Genomic DNA, 16,664 nt, shown 5'->3' on the forward strand with positions numbered 1-16,664 from the left:
TAAATTTTTCTAACAAGTTTATTTGTATCAGAAACAGTTACTAGATTAAATTCTGTATTCCAGCCCAAAGTGGTCAACCCAGCTAGAGATTATCTTGGCTTCTGCTGCCCTGAAGTGGCTAGGATTCCCCGGGATGTATTCAACCGGTCCATTCCCACGATGTTAACCCCCTTGCATAGGAGCAATTCGTAGTTTATTACGGTGGTAATTCTTGCCAACTGCAACCTTCACGAACACCTTGCCGACTCGCCTCGTGGCTCAACCTCTAGAGCATGACGATCTTAGTCTAGCAGCTAAAGGTTCCAATCTCATCAAAGCTAAAGAAAGTTTTATTACGTTTTTGTTTGTTTGTTTGTTTTTTTGCTTCGTGAGGTTCCTAACTTTGTTACTGGGACTAACGTTGAGAAGGAAATTCCTGGATTTGTTCTCATCACTTAAACAAATGACTCTCTGTCGTCTTTGCAAGCAAAGCGTTCATTATCGAATGAATCATATTAGTTCGCCATGCATGTTTAACTCTGGTTCACATTTCCTCAAACAGTTATTTCGTTATCTGCAGTACTCCTCCCACATTAAAGGATTCTGAACACGATCGATATTTTCGATCCCCGCCCGGCCGGTCATCGACCGTTTGAACAACTTCTCCACGTCTTGAAATTCGGCTGTAGCTGCGTCTAATGCAACGCGTGTGTAGGGCACGTTGAGAGGCATCGAGGACCAGTGGCTTGGAACATGGCTGGAAATATTAGTCTTCACAGGACTCTCCTCGATTTTTCTCTTAGATGCGGAATCACCACGGGCCCTTTCAAAGACAACAGTTACGACAACAATTACGAGGCATTTGAACAATAGTGGGTCCTATATCCTTCCTAGGCTTTGAAGTGTTATTTTTCACAATTTTCTTATTTAAGTTAGCTGGGGTTCCAACCCAATTGTAAAATAAATTGCAATACACTTCTTGTAATGCTCAAGTTGTAATTTCAAATGCGATCGGATTGTGCAGATCAAGGCGTTTCCATGAATTTCGGACGCTTCTAAGACAGTTGACGAAAATATAGGGAGCAGAGATAGTGCAGTGAGAGGGCTCGCCTCCCACAAAGTGGTCCGCGTTCTTATCTTGGACCCAGCGTCATAGTGGGTTGAGTTTGTTGGTGGTTCGCCTTCTTGTTCCGAGGGTTTTTCTCCGGGTTCTCCGGTTTTCCTTCCCCCACAAAATATTCAACTCCAAATTCTAATTACATCTCAATACACGAACAGTTTATAACGAGTTAAAGAGAGCTCTTCCGATATACATTTACATTTGCATGGATCTACAAATGGTCCAGTTTTGAGTTCGCCATGACCGCTGATTAAAAGCACTGAGAACGCATTTGCACAGGGTTAGCCTCAACCTAAAGTAAAATATTCACAAATTCCAGCGAGATGACCTGTTTACAGCTCTGCGTATTGTTAAATTTTCAAATTTGTGGCACCTTTCCGCCGGTATTTGTGAATATTTTACTTTAGGTTGAGGCTAATCCTGTGCAAATGCGTTCTCAGTGCTTTTATTCAGCGGTCATGGCGAACTCGAAACTGGACTATTGAAGAATCTACAAATATCCATACCATTCCTTCAGATCGTCATCGGAGATAGGTTTTTCAGGTCTCCTTTTCACCTGTCTCTTGGTGCCAGTTCTCACATTGACTTGGTACATCTCTCTTGTTGAATCAAACAACAAGTTGTACACATTCTCTGAGGTTCGAAACTGGTACATGGCCTTTGTTTTACCCTGGTCTAACATGTCTTGATAGGCTTGCTCTATCTGCTCCTGAAGGTCGCTTTTCTAAAAGAAAAATGTTCTCGTGTTACTGATAGCTAAACTATCTATAACCACAATGACAGTCTAGCTGTCACTTTTGCTTTTGTTACGAAAATGTATTGTTCATCTATCTACCGACATCGGCATTCATCATACTATTAATAATAATGGTAATAGGACTGAGTGGAGTCCAATTCGGTCTGTAATCATACGAGTGATTAACACAATCGGACGAACGCGAAGCGGGAGTCCGATTTGTTAATCACGAGTACAATTACAGACTGAATTGGACAACACGATGTCCTCTTACCAATTAATTATAACCATTACAATTTCTCACTAAAGTAAAAGTTTCATTTGAAAAAGAGCTTAAAATAGTCATTTTTAAATATCATAGTTAAAAATATGGAGAATAGCTTGCAAAATGGCGGTAAAGTTTTTTCAAATACATTCTCTTGAATTGGTTACTATAGTGATTGGTGGATTTAGTGGAGAGGACTTAAAATGATTGGCTCATGTAACTGTCCGATTACAGGTGTTCGAATACAGCCAACAGTCCGATTACACTCTCCGATTACAACTTTGCAGATTAATTAGAGCAAAATACAGCATTTATGCAACAATCACATTTGAGCAAATTACATTTGTTATGATTAATTAGAAAATAGCTCTATGTAAATACGCGCGCTTATTGGTTTAAAATTGTGTTTCTGTAACTCAAAAGAAACACAGAACTAGCCACAGGGAGCCCTCACATCCGTTTAGAATACGAGTAAAAGATCAACTTACCTTATTTATCGCGCGTGTTTTGTGTTTTGTGGTGGCCATTTTGAAATTCTAATACGCGGCCCGCTGGTGCGAAGTCTGGAACCGAAATTAGGGAAATCGCTTAAAGTCTGCTCGGAGCTCTAAGAACCCGGTGAGCGATCGGATCCTCCGAGAATTTGCGAATTTTCCCGCCCGTCCCAGATTTCTTAAATTTCGGTTTCAGACCTCGCACTAGCACCGCGTATTAAAAATTCAAAATGGTGGCCACAAAACACAAAACACGCGCGATAAAGGTAGGTTGATCTTTTATTCATATTCTAAACGGATGCGAGGGCTCCCTGTGACTAGCACGAGCTGTTGACGTAATGATGGCGCGAGCAACGAGAATTTACATTTTGATGATCAAAGTAAACGAGTCGTTTTCTTTGTTTTGGTCGCGGAATTTTCTAAAAGAAATAGAAAACATGTTCTCCGTGTTTCTATCGAGTTATAGAAACATTCGTGGAAGTTTGGAAGAACTCAAAAAAGCTGTGGAAACACTCGCCTCTCGGCTCGTGTTCCCACAGCATTTCTCGTTCTCCCAAACTTCCACTTGCGTTTCTATTAAACAATTAGATTATGAGCTCGAGATTTCCATCGCGTGATAGTTGACAAGGGCGCAGCCCGAGTCAACTATCGCGCGATAGAAATCGTGAGCGAATAATCTAATTGTTTTAGTTTAAATCTACTAGTCTTTCAAAAATTTATCTAAATCCTCTTCACAGATACTTCGAAAACGACAAGAAGCGGCCGTCATTTTGTTAACAATGGTACCCTGTTACGCTACTCACTATCTATCACAGAATAGACAGTGAATAGCGTAGCCAATCAGGGAACGGCATTCGTGATAGAACGGTAGTATATGTATACTAAAACTCGATAGAAACACGGTACGTGTTTTCTATTTCTTAAGTATTATGCCATTCTCGGTACTCCCAAGAAGTGGGTCACACTGTAAAATTCCGATAAAAGAAAGGCCTTATACAAGTTATAGGTTTATTATTGTTCAAAAGGGCGCTTTGGGGGTTTATTAGAGGAGGGGGAAGAACTTTGCGATCCGAACATGTTTGGGTTGGATAGGTGCTATGCTCAAGAAATGTTTGGCGCTTCCAGGAACACAGCTTCGTGAAATTCTGTAAGCTAAATGTTAAGAAGATCAGTGACAGTGACTGTCATTCGTTGGAAATCGAAAGTCTCTGAGTATACCCTAAAAACATAAAACACTAAACAACGTCTGCGTTAGAAGAATTTAAATCGAAGAAGTTGTACATGGACATGTATCTTCTTTTAGAGTTAAGTCCTGATGAAAGGGAGAGAAGTTTATTACAAGCTTAGTTTTAAAAATTGAGTAAATGTAGTCAAGCGGTTTTTTCAACTGATGAAGGCTTAAGAGTTAGCCGAAACGTCTTGCTAAAATATACAAGTCAGAGACAAAAAACGGCACTTTTAATCGATTAAGCTAAGTATTAGTTCAGTTCTATTTCTAGACGATGGCTGTTTATGGAAATTAAGATGTCAACGTTGTCACACGTTACAGAATGAGGCAGAATCGGTTTTGTTTTTGTTTTGCCTTTTGTTTCCCTGCGAGGTCGCTGAAAATTGAAGATGTTACCACGAACCCCTAGGTCATGAAAAGACCATACATAACAAGTACCATGAAATTCGTAATATTTTATAGATTTTAGAAAAATATCAAAGGGTATTGAGAATCATTCCCTTAGATCATCCACTCTTGTCTAGGGGTTAAGTAGGACTCATTCTCCAAAGGGTTTTCACCAGGGAATAGGGGAGGGGTAAGACTTCTTTTGGGAAGGGGTTATCATAAGAATACTTCAAGCTTAATAAGCTTACCAAGTAGTCTTTGTCATAGAGATGCCAGACATTGTCATTATCTTTCCAATGCCATTTCCAGTTCGTAAACATGGATTCATGTGGCCATGTGACGTAACACACAGGGGATAACCGCCTCAGTAGACCTGCTAACAACCCCTCACCACCCCTTGGCCTTTGAAATGTGATGGTCATATTGTCCAGGTCAATCGTAATTTCATATTCCAGATCACCAGGAAACCTACCCTGCCTGAAAATCATAACAAAGCGACTATATCATTTCACACACCTAAGAATATTAAAATAAGTTAAGACATGTAAGATATGCTTTCCGTATCACCCAACTAGTGGACTAATGCAAATCCTGCATTTTAATTGGCTACGCCACTGGAGGACTATTAGTAATAGTCCTCGAATAGCGAAATTGGCGCAATCGAGCATGACGCTTTCTCTCGTTTAGGTAGGTAGGTAAAGTCTGCATACGAGCCAAGTGGCCCATCGGGCCGGAGCTTATCCCGGTTTCTGTAGTATGAAGCGACTAGGAGTATTTCTACTCCCCCCTGGATGGGATGCTAGTCCATCGCAGGGTTACCCCCAGCATTAAGTTCGCCGGTACCCATTTATACACCTGGGTGGAGAGAGGCACTGTGAGAGTAAAGTGTCTTGCCCAAGAACACAACACATTGTCCCCGGCCAGGGCTCGAACCCGGACCGCTCGATCCGGAGACGAGCGCACTAACTACTAAAACAATTACACCCTTCGCCCTCAAGAGCCACGGGTCAATAGCCCATGAGGCGAAGCCTCATGGGCTATTGACCCGTAGCCCGCAAGGGCTACGGGTCTAACTGTTAAATAGCACCATTGCAATAATCTTTTCTCTCGAGGACAACGCAACCCTAGGCCTTTCATTTGCTTCCCTACCTATATTTCTCGATTTTGGGAATAGGTTTTAAATCCACAAGCAATTGTCATGTGTGACTTATATACGTGTATGAACGTGTACACGAAATACAGGCAACAAAATTATAATCTTGGTATTACCCTGTACCATCGTCTGCAAAAGCTAGTGACTTCTAAACAGGGCGAATACTAGATACAGTGGGTTTGTAAAAAGAGCAACTTTTACTCTTAGCAAATGAAAACATAACGATGGAGGCAATGCTTTAATTAGTGAAAAGATGTAGTTCTCTGCTTGATATATTTAGCGATGTTTATGATTGATGCAAGTTCCTATATAGAAAGGAGACGCTGAAGGGGGGTTAATCTAAATAAATTTACACTCCTAGGTAACTTTACTCCTTCTGTTTCACCTTTTAAACTCCTGAGGATATACATATATGCTTTACCATGATCCAAACCGTAGATACATGTATCTTAATTCTGTTTTTAATTAGCCAATCAAATTGCAAGAGGTGAATGAATCCGAGTTCGCAATTGAATGCTGGATCTTTCAAAGTTCTTGCACTTTCATTGGCAAGTTCAAAGAAGAAGCCAACGTTGCGCGTAAGATGCCAAAACGTTGCCGAATAAAATTTTGGTAACTAGTGGTAATCTTACAACTCGCAATAATGATTAGAGACCATTTTGTGGTTTAAGTATGAAATGAATAATATATAAATTTAGCCAAGCCTAAAAGCAGAGCTCCTGGGCCGGGTTGTTCAAAACCTGATTAAGCTAACCCAGGATAAATGAGAATTTTGATTTCAGTTCAAGGTTTTTTTTTTTTTTAACTTGGCGGTGAGGTTTTCTGCTTATATTGTTTGGCCTTCTGAGTTTGAACAAATCTCAAACTACACAAACATAAGCAGTGAAAAACATTTTTAAAAAAGAAAAATTTATACTTCGGTTAACTTTTAATCCTTGGTTAGTGTTAACCAGCTCATTTCCGAACAACTCGGCTGATTACAGTAATTTAACCTGGGTTGAGCCCGCGATTCAATAGAAAAGCCAGTACTTGATCAGCGGTTAACTTCAAACTTCACGGGTTTCTGTGAGTATGGGGCTCCGCTATAAACTTGCCTTTGAAGACGAGAAAGATCAAGGGACTGGGCTGGCTTGAAATTCACTAGCGTTCCGACATTCACATCACAGTACAGCTTTTCCAGAGCCAAGTTGTCTTCATCAGTGAAACATTTCCATTCATCAAACAGGGAAACTTTGTATTGCCAGTGGTAAGGCAAAGAACAATGAAGCTCGGTGCATGCTGAGCCTTTGTCACATCTTCCAATAAGGAACTGTTGACAGATAGATGTATCTGGCTCATCCTGATGAGTGTGGCCTGTCAATACAAGAAATTCGAAAAGTGAAGGATTTTGTTACTGAAACTACATTGCTGTAGTACAATACTGTTGTTGGACACAGCAACCTTAAACCAGAGGATCACCAAATATAAATATCAATAATCAATATCAATAAAGACCACTGTTAAACAGTCAACATTTGCAGTTAATTACCTTCTCTCAAAGTTGAAATCAAGTGCTTAGCACAGAACAAGTGCATCGACTAATTTTAGTTTGTGTGGCAGTAATTTCATCTTTTACAAGGTCAATAATAGGACATACATATGTACTAATGAATGAGAGCAAAAAATAAAAATGGCATAGATTAAGATAAAGAAACGGACCTTTCAATCATGTCACTAAGCAATAAAGCAAAATGGTAAGTGTCCTTCGAGGAACTTATAAAAAAAAAGTACAAAAAGGTACACTAGTAAGCTGTAAAATAGGCTGAATAAATACTTCCTGCAGCAGTTCCACTCGGCGTGAAGGCTGATCCAAGACTGATTGTGCTTCTCGCTAGGTTTACAGTTGTAAGCTCTGAACCAGTCACAACTGAAGCCGAGTGACTCATTTCGGCAACAGTTCCCTTCAGCATGGAGATTGTCTGAGCAATTAGTCGGGTTCCAACACTAATGAGCTCTGAACTAAACAGAGTTGAAGCTGAATAACGACTTTCTGCACCAGTCCCGGCCTTTGTGGACGCTGTGCCAAGATTATCTGAGCATTTAGTCGCGGTTGTACCAGTAAGTTCTGCCCTAGACACAGTTGAGGCTGAATAGCTACTTTTTCTAGTAGACCCACTCGGCAAGGACGCTGTGTCAAGATAATCTGAGCTTCTTGTCTGGGTTATACCTGTAAGCTCTGCATTAGACACAGCTGAGGCTGAATAACTACTCTGTGTAGTAGAACCCCTTGGCAAGGACGCTTTGCCAAGATAATTTGAGCAACTAGACTGATGCTTCAGAATTCCGTGCTCAGTTCTTGGCGCCATTGGCATTTCCAGGGGCGTTGGTCCCTCAAAGTTCGGTTTGGCCACTGCTGCAAACCAACTCGGTGAAGCAAATCGGCTTGAAATAGACACAGCTGAGGCTGAAAAACTACTTTGTGTAGAAGAGGAAAGGGTAAGGCGCTGCGCTGATCTCTTTTTCAGGAGTAATGGGCCGGCGGCGGGCGGTTGAGGTGATAAATATTGAATGACGTACTCTGGGTAGAAGTAATTGCTATCGAAGACGACGAAGATGGTTGGGTTTGAAATGTTATCCACACACGAGTCATACAGATGGGTGGCGACATTTGAACAATCCTTTGGTGGTGGTCTTTGATAACTGCGGTGGCCCTTGGTATAACAACCAACGAGTACTTTGGCCAAAAACATATACTGAAACGAATTAGAATCTCTCTTCGCGTAGGAGTGGCTGGATAAGGCATTGACTGCAAAGTAGGTTCCTTGGCCATACATAAGCCTCCTGTTCTTTTTATGTATTCGCGGATCAAAGTTGTCTTCACAGATGGCCTCTACGTTTTCTGGACTGGTTCCGTGAAACAATTTCTTCTCATTAACCTGCTGCTGATTTAAAAGATGAGCTTTTTGCATCATCTTTTCTTTATTCCTTCAAAAAAGAAAAAGAAATAGACCATTTTCGATATTTTAAAATTCTAACTTGGCTCCGAGGCTTGGGGGAATAAAACAAAAGAAATCACATCGAGGTTAAGTGATGAATAGTTAATTTCTTTTGTTTTATTCCCCCAAGCCTCGGAGTCATGTTAGAATTTTAATATATCGAAAATGCCCTACTACCATATGAAGGGTTTGTTTGTACAGAGAACTAGCCACTATTAACAAAGGATCAGAGCTTGCGAACACTTGTAGGCACGCAAACAAGTTTTTACTGAAAAACACCTAGTATTGTGAAAGCACGTGACTTCAAGGTAACCCTATATAAACCAACTACTTAACGTTGTCATCTAGATACTGACAAGTAGGAAACACTCCCACGAAACAGTTCTGTCGATCGAATAAAATGAACGAGAACTAGCCCAGTCCACTTTCTTTTAGACGAAGTTCCATTACTGTTAAGCAATCTCTCGAGGGCAAATCGGACCACATATTCAGTATGTTTGTATCTATGTATGTATGTTTGTATGGTGATCTAACCCAGTGGTTGCGGGTTCTTATCCCATCAAGGTTAAGATAAGTTTTCTTACATTTTCTTTGCTTCGCGGGTTTCCTAATTTTCTGTTCTTAGCGGGGCTAACGCTGAGAAGGAAATTTGTGGATTAATTTTCAGTACTCCAGAGTTAAAATTTTGTATGTCATCTTTGCAAGCAATTAGTGCTCATTATCGGCTGAATCATATTAGAATCATATTCGTTTCCACTCAGCGTTTTGCAAATCATGGTAACATTAAAAACACCATGTATGGTTGTTATATTTTTTCAATATTCTAATCCTAAACGTTTACTCTGGTTCACATTTTCTCAAACAGTTATTTCGTTACCTGCAGTACTCCTCCCAAATTAAAGGATTCTGAACACGATCGATATTTTCGATCACCGCCCGGCCATTCATCGACCGAAAGAACAACTTCTCCACGTCTTGAAATTCGGCTGAAGCTGCGTCTAATGCAACGCGTGTATAGGGCACACTGAGCCGCATCGAGGACCAGTGGCTTGGAACATTCACAGGTCTTTCCTCTGTTCTTCTCTTGGATGTGGGATCACCACGAGCCCTTGAAAGAAACCAGTTACATATCTATCTTTTCCAGGCTTTGAAGTATTATTTTTCACTATTTTCGTATTTAAGCTACCTGTGGTTTCAATTAATTGTAAAATACCATGCGATATACTTCTTGTCACGCTCAAGTTGTAATTTCAAATTCGATCCGCATTGTACAGATCAAGGCGTTTCCATGAATCATGGACGCTCTTAAGGCAGTTTGACGAAAAGATAGGGAGCAGAGATGGTGCAGTGAGAGGGCTCGCCTCCCACCAATGTGGCCCGCGATCTTGTCTTGGATCCAGCGTCATAAGTGGATTGAGTTTGTTAGTGGTTCACCTTCTTGCTCCAAGGGTTTTCTCCGGGTTTTCAAGGTTTTCCTTCCTCTATAAAATATTCAACACTCTAAATTCCAATTAAATCTCGAATCACGAACAATTTATAACGAGTTAGAAAGAGCTCTTCCGTGTATGGTGAGTAAAAGATTGCATTTACTGTAGATTTACATTTGCATGAATCTACAAATCGAAGAATCTATAAAATATCCATACCATTCATTTAGATCGTCGTAGGAGATAGGTTTTTCAGGTCTCCTTTTCACCTGTCTCTTGGTGCCAGTTCTCACATTGACCTGGTACATCTCTCTTGTCGAATCAAAAAACACGTTGTACACATTCTCTGGGGTTAGAAACTGGTACATGGCTTTTGTTTTGCCCTGGCCTAACATGTCTTGATAGGCTTGCTCTATCTGTTTCTGTAGGTCGCTTTCCTGTAAGAAAAATGTTGTCGTGTTACCGATAGTTAACCATTTATACTCACAATGAAAACCTGCTTGTCGCTTTTGCTTTTGTTACAAAAATGTATACATGTTTGGGTTGGAAAGGTGCTGGTGCATACAGGAACACTACTTAGCTACAACTTCGTAAGACTTAACCTAAATGCTAAGATTTTCTACAGTCATTAATTGAACATAAAAATTTTGAGTATACTCCACCAGGTGTGCATAGTGGAAATTCTAATCGAAGTAGCTGTAAGTGTATTTGGAGTTCTTGGATTTACATCAGTTCCGGGGAAAGAGAACAGTTTTAGTATTAGTTTATTTTTATTTCAGTTTTATTTCTGGATGACGGCTGTTTTAGGAAAGGTGTCAAAGTTGTCAGGCGTTAGAGAACGCGTCAGAATCAGGTTTTGTTTTTTTGCATGTTGTTTTCCCGCGAGGTAAAATGTAGAAAGTAATGAAAAGGCGATGTAATATATAGCGGGAATTTCGTCGATCGAGTAAACAAAAACAGTTACGAGCTTTATCTGCTTTCCCAATTTTCCCGGTAAGCAGCAACATTTTAACGTCACTAATGGAAAGCTGGTGTATTGTTCTCGTAGGGAATTTATTTTTTGGGGGACAGAAGTAAACAAGAACGCTTACGAACCCTTTATTTCCAAGCGGTATACAAGAAATTTCGGTGCGAAGACACATTTTTTTCCACAAACTCTCTTTACATATTGCATCCATATAAGCAAACCACTGAATATATAAGCAAGAGAGCCTCACAGCAGGCAGGAGTAGCCTTGTTTTCTTAACAGTGAACTGCCGAAAAAAAATTCATGCTTGCCCAAGTGTAAATAAATCAACCGAACGACGTCCTCGCGTACCTCATTAGGGAGCTTACGAATCGACGACTTTTGCACGACGCCGCTGTTAGATTGCGTGACATGCTCACTGCGCATGCGTTTCTGAGCACTTCCCAGCTTCGCGCCAAAGTCGACGACGTTGGTGAGAGCGATTTGCCGGCGTCTTGGAAACAGGAGGCCGTGAGGTTAGTTTTCAAAGTTTTCCCTCGATACTTCGGGTATTTTTGCCAGATAATTTAAGTATCACATTAGGGGCATGTCCTTGATGTTTGATTTTAATTTTATTTGCCTGTTTTCGTTCAAGAAACGACCTTCTACAGTGCCATGGCGAATGCTATGAGTTCAACCAACACTGAAAGCGGTCAAAGCACGACACGGTGTGAATGAAAAGCAAATTGCTGTATGAAAAATCTTTCATTTTAATCACGCTTCACTGAAATATAAGACATTTTTTGGTGTACAATGAATTTGAAAGTTTTAGCATTCGTGTCGACAGTTAGAAACAAGGACTAGATAGCTCAACTAGAGAGCTAGGCGATTTTTCCTCTGTTGTTTTGAGTGGTCTTATAGCCAGCCTAATCTTTTAGAACCCAAATTTTTCTCGACGTACAGCTGCGCTTTCTTTTCTGCCATGCTAGCACGTTTTGTTGGTCTGTCTTGAGTATTTTTTTTCTCGAGCTCCTGAGACAAAAAAAAATTGCCGGTCGCGCATAAACGTCGTCGTCTTTACTGCGAATCGTAAATTGAAATTTCTACAGGACGACGAAGCGAGACTATAAGGTGACCCAACGGCGCCGTCGTCCGAAAGTCGTCGATTCGTAAGCTCCCTATTATCAGTCCGCCATTCTTTCCACCATTGCAGCCTGCATTATTACCTGAGCCCGCAAGTAGTGCTAGGGATGCGCAGAAAGTTGCGCAGTACGTTTGTCCGCTCTCAATTCGGTGTATGGTTTTCTATTTCTATGCATACATGTGGTTGTGTTGATATAGTTATGGAGCTCCGCCTGGAGGCCCTTCGGACCGCCGCTGCTCCGCTATAATAAATGGAAGGAACTTATCATAGTGAACTGAGAATTGTTCCCTTACATCATACACTACTGCCAGGGATTTGAGGCAGGGCTCATTACCCATAGGTTTTTTCGCCAGAGAATTGGAGAGGCGGGGGAGATACTTCTTTTGGAGAGGTATTATCATCACAATACTTTAAGCTTATAAGCTTACCGAGTAGTCCTTGTCATAGAGATGCCAGACATTGCCATTATCTTTCCAATACCATTTCCAGTTCGTAAACATGGATTCGTATGGCCAAGTGGCGTAACACACAGTGGATAACCGCCTCAGTAGACCTGCTAACAAACCTTCACCACCCCTTGGCCTTTGAAATGTGATGGTCATATTGTCCAGGTCAATCGAAATTTCATATTCCAGATCATCAGGAAACCTACCCTGCCTGAAAATCATAACAAAGCGACTCACATCATTTCACAGACCTAAGAATATTGAAATAAGTTAAGACATGTAAAATATGCTAATAACAGATGGCTTAATTCTGTTTTTAATTGGCCAATCAAATTGAAGGAAGTGAATGAGGCCGAGTTCACAATTGAATGCTGCATCTTTCACAGTTCTTGCATTTTACTGGCAAGTTCAAAACAAACCAATGTTGTTAGAAAGATAGCAAAAAGTTGTCAAAACTTACCAAAATTTTGGTAACCAGTGGCAACGGTAAAACTCGTAGCATGACGAGAGACCATTTCTGGTTTAAGTATGAAATGAATATATTACCTGCCTTTTAAGATTAGAAAAATCAAGGGACTTGGCTGGCTTGAAATTCACTAGCGTTCCGACATTCACATCACAGTACAGCGTTTCTAGAGCCAAGTTGTCTTCATCCGTGAAACATTTCCATTCGTCAAACAGGGAAACTTTGTATTGCCAGTGGTAAGGCAAAGAACAATGAAGCTCTGTGCATGCCGAGCCTTTGTCGCATCTGCCAATAAGAAACTGTGGGCAGATAGATGCATCTGGCTTATCCTGATGAGTGTGGCCTGTCAACACAAGAAAGTGGGAAACTGAGGCATTTTGATTTTTACCGAAATCGTGAAACTTGTACATTGCTGTTGCACAATGTTGTTGCTGGACATGTCAACCAAACCTGAGTGTTACGTGTAATTACAAAGCACACACAAACAATCAACCTTAATGTGGTTTCGATCGGTTTTTATGAGATCTCAAAGCTGAAATCATGTGCTTCAGGACATATATGGGTGTTTTGATAAACTCTGTGTGGCAGTAATTTTGTTTCTTACAGGAAGGTCAAATTAACACACAGACTCACATGAAAAGGATGGGGTGCTTGTCAGAAATTAGAGGTACCAAGATCCTGTTTAGTGGGTGCGGCTTGAAATTTTTTCACCCATAAGAGGTGCAAATTCTAAAACAACACATCATCTCCTGTCATTATTTTTATGACTCAACACCCTAAAAGCCCAGGGTGGGAGGGGGGGTACTTGACCCATGTTTGGGTATAGGGGTGCTGCCTAGGGTTTGAAATCCTGACCCTGTTTAGGACAAAAATACTCGAAAAACCCTACCCTGTGTAGGACAAAGAAACACAAAGTAACTAGACCTACCAGTACGACCTATTCTGTCAATGCACGCTAGTTATAATACTGATAACTGGAAAAAAATTTTAACTGACAACAATAGCATTCTTGTCCAGAAAATGATCTGATGTTGATTGATGATGACCTTGTAATGCCTGGTTAAGGTCTCTCGACTCATAATACCATACCCTGTTAAGGACAGGTTCAGACCCTGTTTAGGACACAGGTGAGTAAAATTGTATACCCTGTTCAGGACAGCGAGACCAAAAAACCATACCCTGTCCAGCGGCACATCCCCGTATAGCCCAAATAAGGGAGTACCCCCCGGGGCCTAAAAGGTACCACGCAAAAGCTCCCACTGTGGACCTTTTGAGACTGAACACCCTAAGAGGAACCAAACCTGCTTTCTGACCCCTAAGCACCCCATCCTTTTTATGTAGGGGTTCCCCCACTTGGAGGCAATAATACGAGTGATACAATATTGTACATGTACTGAGCAAAAAATAAGAATCAATGTAATGATTTTAAGTCCTATTGACACACCTTTCAATCATGTTATGCAATAAACCAAATCGGTGAGTGCACTTTAAGGAACTTATAAAAAAAAAAAAGAGAAAAGTGTAAAATAAAAGTACAGGATGTCCTCTTAGTAATAGCCTTGAGACCGTGTACATGTAGTAATTGTTAGTTTTTGGTTTCAAAGGGGATGATCATTTGGAAAGCAAGGTGGGAATTACTCAAGTGTAAGGGGTGATAACTTTAAACATTGCTCATGGTAAACTGGATGGAGACTAATTCTACCAGAGTCTGCAATTTTTCCCCAGTAAATTCCCTGGCCTTTCCTGCTGGATCTACTTCAGCATCATTAACTGTTTTTGTCCACGTGGCCAATTTAAGCACCTGTGTTTCACAAAGGCTAGATCAAAAAATAAACTTCATCTGTCATGTAGTTATTTTAAAGGCCTTTGATTGAAATATTTTGAACAGATGCATCTTATCATTTTATTTCTTAGGCAATAGATGAAAATAATACGAAGACTTCCTGTTTTGGTGATCAAAATAGTCAGGCCAGTTATGGAAGTATGTGAAAGGGGTACCTTTTCCAATTAAAGGAATACCCAAGGGGTAACGTTTCTAACAAAATGGTATACAAAAGGGTAAGAGGCTGGACCTTGGGGTGGAGCCCCCTGTATAGAACTTCACAGAGTACCCCACTTCCCGAACCAGGGTTAATGTGAATGCAAACAGGTAGGTATGAAAGTGGAGAGAAAGGGAGACGAGAGGAGATTATACCAGGGAGATGTCATTATTTTAAATATTTACACCAGAAAAGACATTATTAGACCAGAGGGGTGAAGGAAATATTATTCGAGGGAGACGATAATTATTTTTAATATTTTCACCAAAAGGAGTGATCAATTGTGTGAAGAGGTAAAGGTTAAAGTCTGCATACAAGCCAAGTGGCCCATCAGGCCAGCACTTATCTCCGGTTTCTGCAGCATGAAGTGACTAAGAGTATTTCTACTCCCCCTGGATGGGATGCTAGTCAATCACAGGATTACCCCCAGCAGTAAATTTGCCGGTACCCATTTATACACCTGGGTGGAGAGAGGCACTGTGAGAGTAGTGTCTTGCCCAAGAACACAGCACAATGTCCCCGGTCAGGGCTCGAACCCAGAACACTTGATCCAGAGACGAGCATGCTAACTATGATGCCACTGCACCTCCCACAATTGTGTGAAAGGGGGAGCAATATTTATTATTCAAGAAGGACCAAATTTTTTTTAAGTTAGTGGGTGATTAATTGATGAGGACAGCTACTTTTCAAGGGAAACATGCAAAGAGAATACATCAAATCTAATTTAAGTCTGGCCCAATATCCTGTGATGTTACAGCCATGATACCCAGCCCTTTTAGAATCATATACTACTCACATTCAGTCGTGACATTTTCTGACAAACTAGGCTCATCGTCAAGAATCATCTCCATCACTTCATGCTTTTCGACATTATTGCTCAACATTGTCTTGTCACTGTCTGACAATAAACTGAGATCGTTGTCAAGAATCATCTTCATCACTTCATGTCTGTCGACATTGTTCAGCATAAGACGCTTGAGAACTGCCTTGGTGTGGTCAGTATCCATGGCTGGTTCATGAAGTAAACTACACTTGTCGCCACTGCAACATTTCCTTAGAAAACCATGACAGATATGAATCTTGGAACAAGAATTACCCCGTTTGCATTTGCCGTCAGTGTTGTACTTAAGACAGATCTGAGGTGTCGATGAAAGTACGAGCATTTGGAGTTGAAGATCTGTAAACCCATCAAAATTGACCTTGGACAGCAAAGCCCTGTCTCTCTGGTTGTGGAAGCGGTGATTCAGTTGACATGTCACTCCCCTGCTGCAGGAATTAGTCATGTAATTTCTGCAAATATGCAAATATGTACAGTCGTGGTTATCACACTTTCCATTGAAGCTGTAATCCAAGCAAAGACGTGCGTGTGTAGAGAAAGCATGGACTACGGTAATCTTCCCCTTCTTGTCTTCTGTGACCAAAATGCTGCCTTTTGTAGTTTTTCGAAACCAAGTTTCCGCGCTTGTCGATCCATGAGGAAATAGATCCGTTCGTTCTGAAATCTCTGAAAAGGCTGCTGAGGAGCCGTAATCCTGACATAAACACTGAAAGACTTCTTGCTCTGTTGGTAAACTACTCATGTTTCAGAGCACTGCACTATGCAGTACTTCCGTGGTCGGTGATCGAGCGATAGCGGCCGAGTTGAGCCACCAAGCACCATGCAGTCACACAAGCAGGCCCCGCTATCCCAGTCTAAGCCGGCTATGTTCCTTGCTTTTGCTTAGTCCGTCGAGTTTGAAGCAAAAGAAACTTCTGGAATAGCAAGGCTTATTTTAACTGATAAATCCAAAATTATTTTGCTGAAGTGTCCGGGAATGAATCGAAACCGGAAAACAACCTTTGTCCAAAAATATTTTGCC

At 40.9% G+C, this 16,664-nt stretch overlaps 1 protein-coding gene across 2 annotated transcripts; it reads right to left on the bottom strand.

Moving 5' to 3' along the window:
- On the bottom strand, positions 1-16,641 carry LOC110055953 (protein mono-ADP-ribosyltransferase PARP12-like). 2 transcript variants are annotated; one of them, XM_089275393.1, is made up of 10 exons: positions 15,602-16,637; positions 12,847-13,109; positions 12,283-12,507; positions 9,984-10,201; positions 9,215-9,445; positions 7,176-8,326; positions 6,453-6,715; positions 4,458-4,682; positions 1,606-1,823; positions 1-802 (listed from the first exon to the last, which is right to left on the bottom strand). In XM_089275393.1, the coding sequence occupies exons 1-10, from the start codon at positions 16,383-16,385 to the stop codon at positions 550-552; spliced, it is 3,831 nt and encodes a 1,276-aa protein (XP_089131519.1). In that variant the 5' UTR covers positions 16,386-16,637; the 3' UTR covers positions 1-549. The 2 variants fall into 2 exon arrangements, with proteins under 2 accessions (XP_089131519.1, XP_089131520.1); XM_089275394.1 differs by lacking the exons at positions 1-802; positions 1,606-1,823 and having other exon boundaries at positions 4,551-4,686; positions 6,355-6,715; positions 15,602-16,641.
- Positions 16,642-16,664: the final 23 nt, after the last annotated feature.

The sequence above is a fragment of the Orbicella faveolata genome, unplaced genomic scaffold (genome assembly GCF_042242905.1).
Source record: "Orbicella faveolata isolate gen_17 unplaced genomic scaffold, um_ofav_v1 contig_36, whole genome shotgun sequence".
In the NCBI taxonomy this organism is placed as follows: domain Eukaryota; kingdom Metazoa; phylum Cnidaria; class Anthozoa; order Scleractinia; family Merulinidae; genus Orbicella; species Orbicella faveolata.

What these genes read in the sequence shown, in the direction of transcription:
- LOC110055953 (XM_089275393.1), bottom strand. Translation starts at nt 16,385, where the DNA reads ATGAGTAGTTTACCAACAGAGCAAGAAGTCTTTCAGTGTTTATGTCAG. An exon ending in AGAAAATGTCACGACTGAAT is followed by an intron (nt 13,110 to 15,601) that starts GTGAGTAGTATA and finishes TTGTGTTGACAG; the next exon opens with GCCACACTCATCAGGATAAG. An exon ending in TCTATGACAAGGACTACTCG is followed by an intron (nt 10,202 to 12,282) that starts GTAAGCTTATAA and finishes TTTTTCTTACAG; the next exon opens with GAAAGCGACCTACAGAAACA.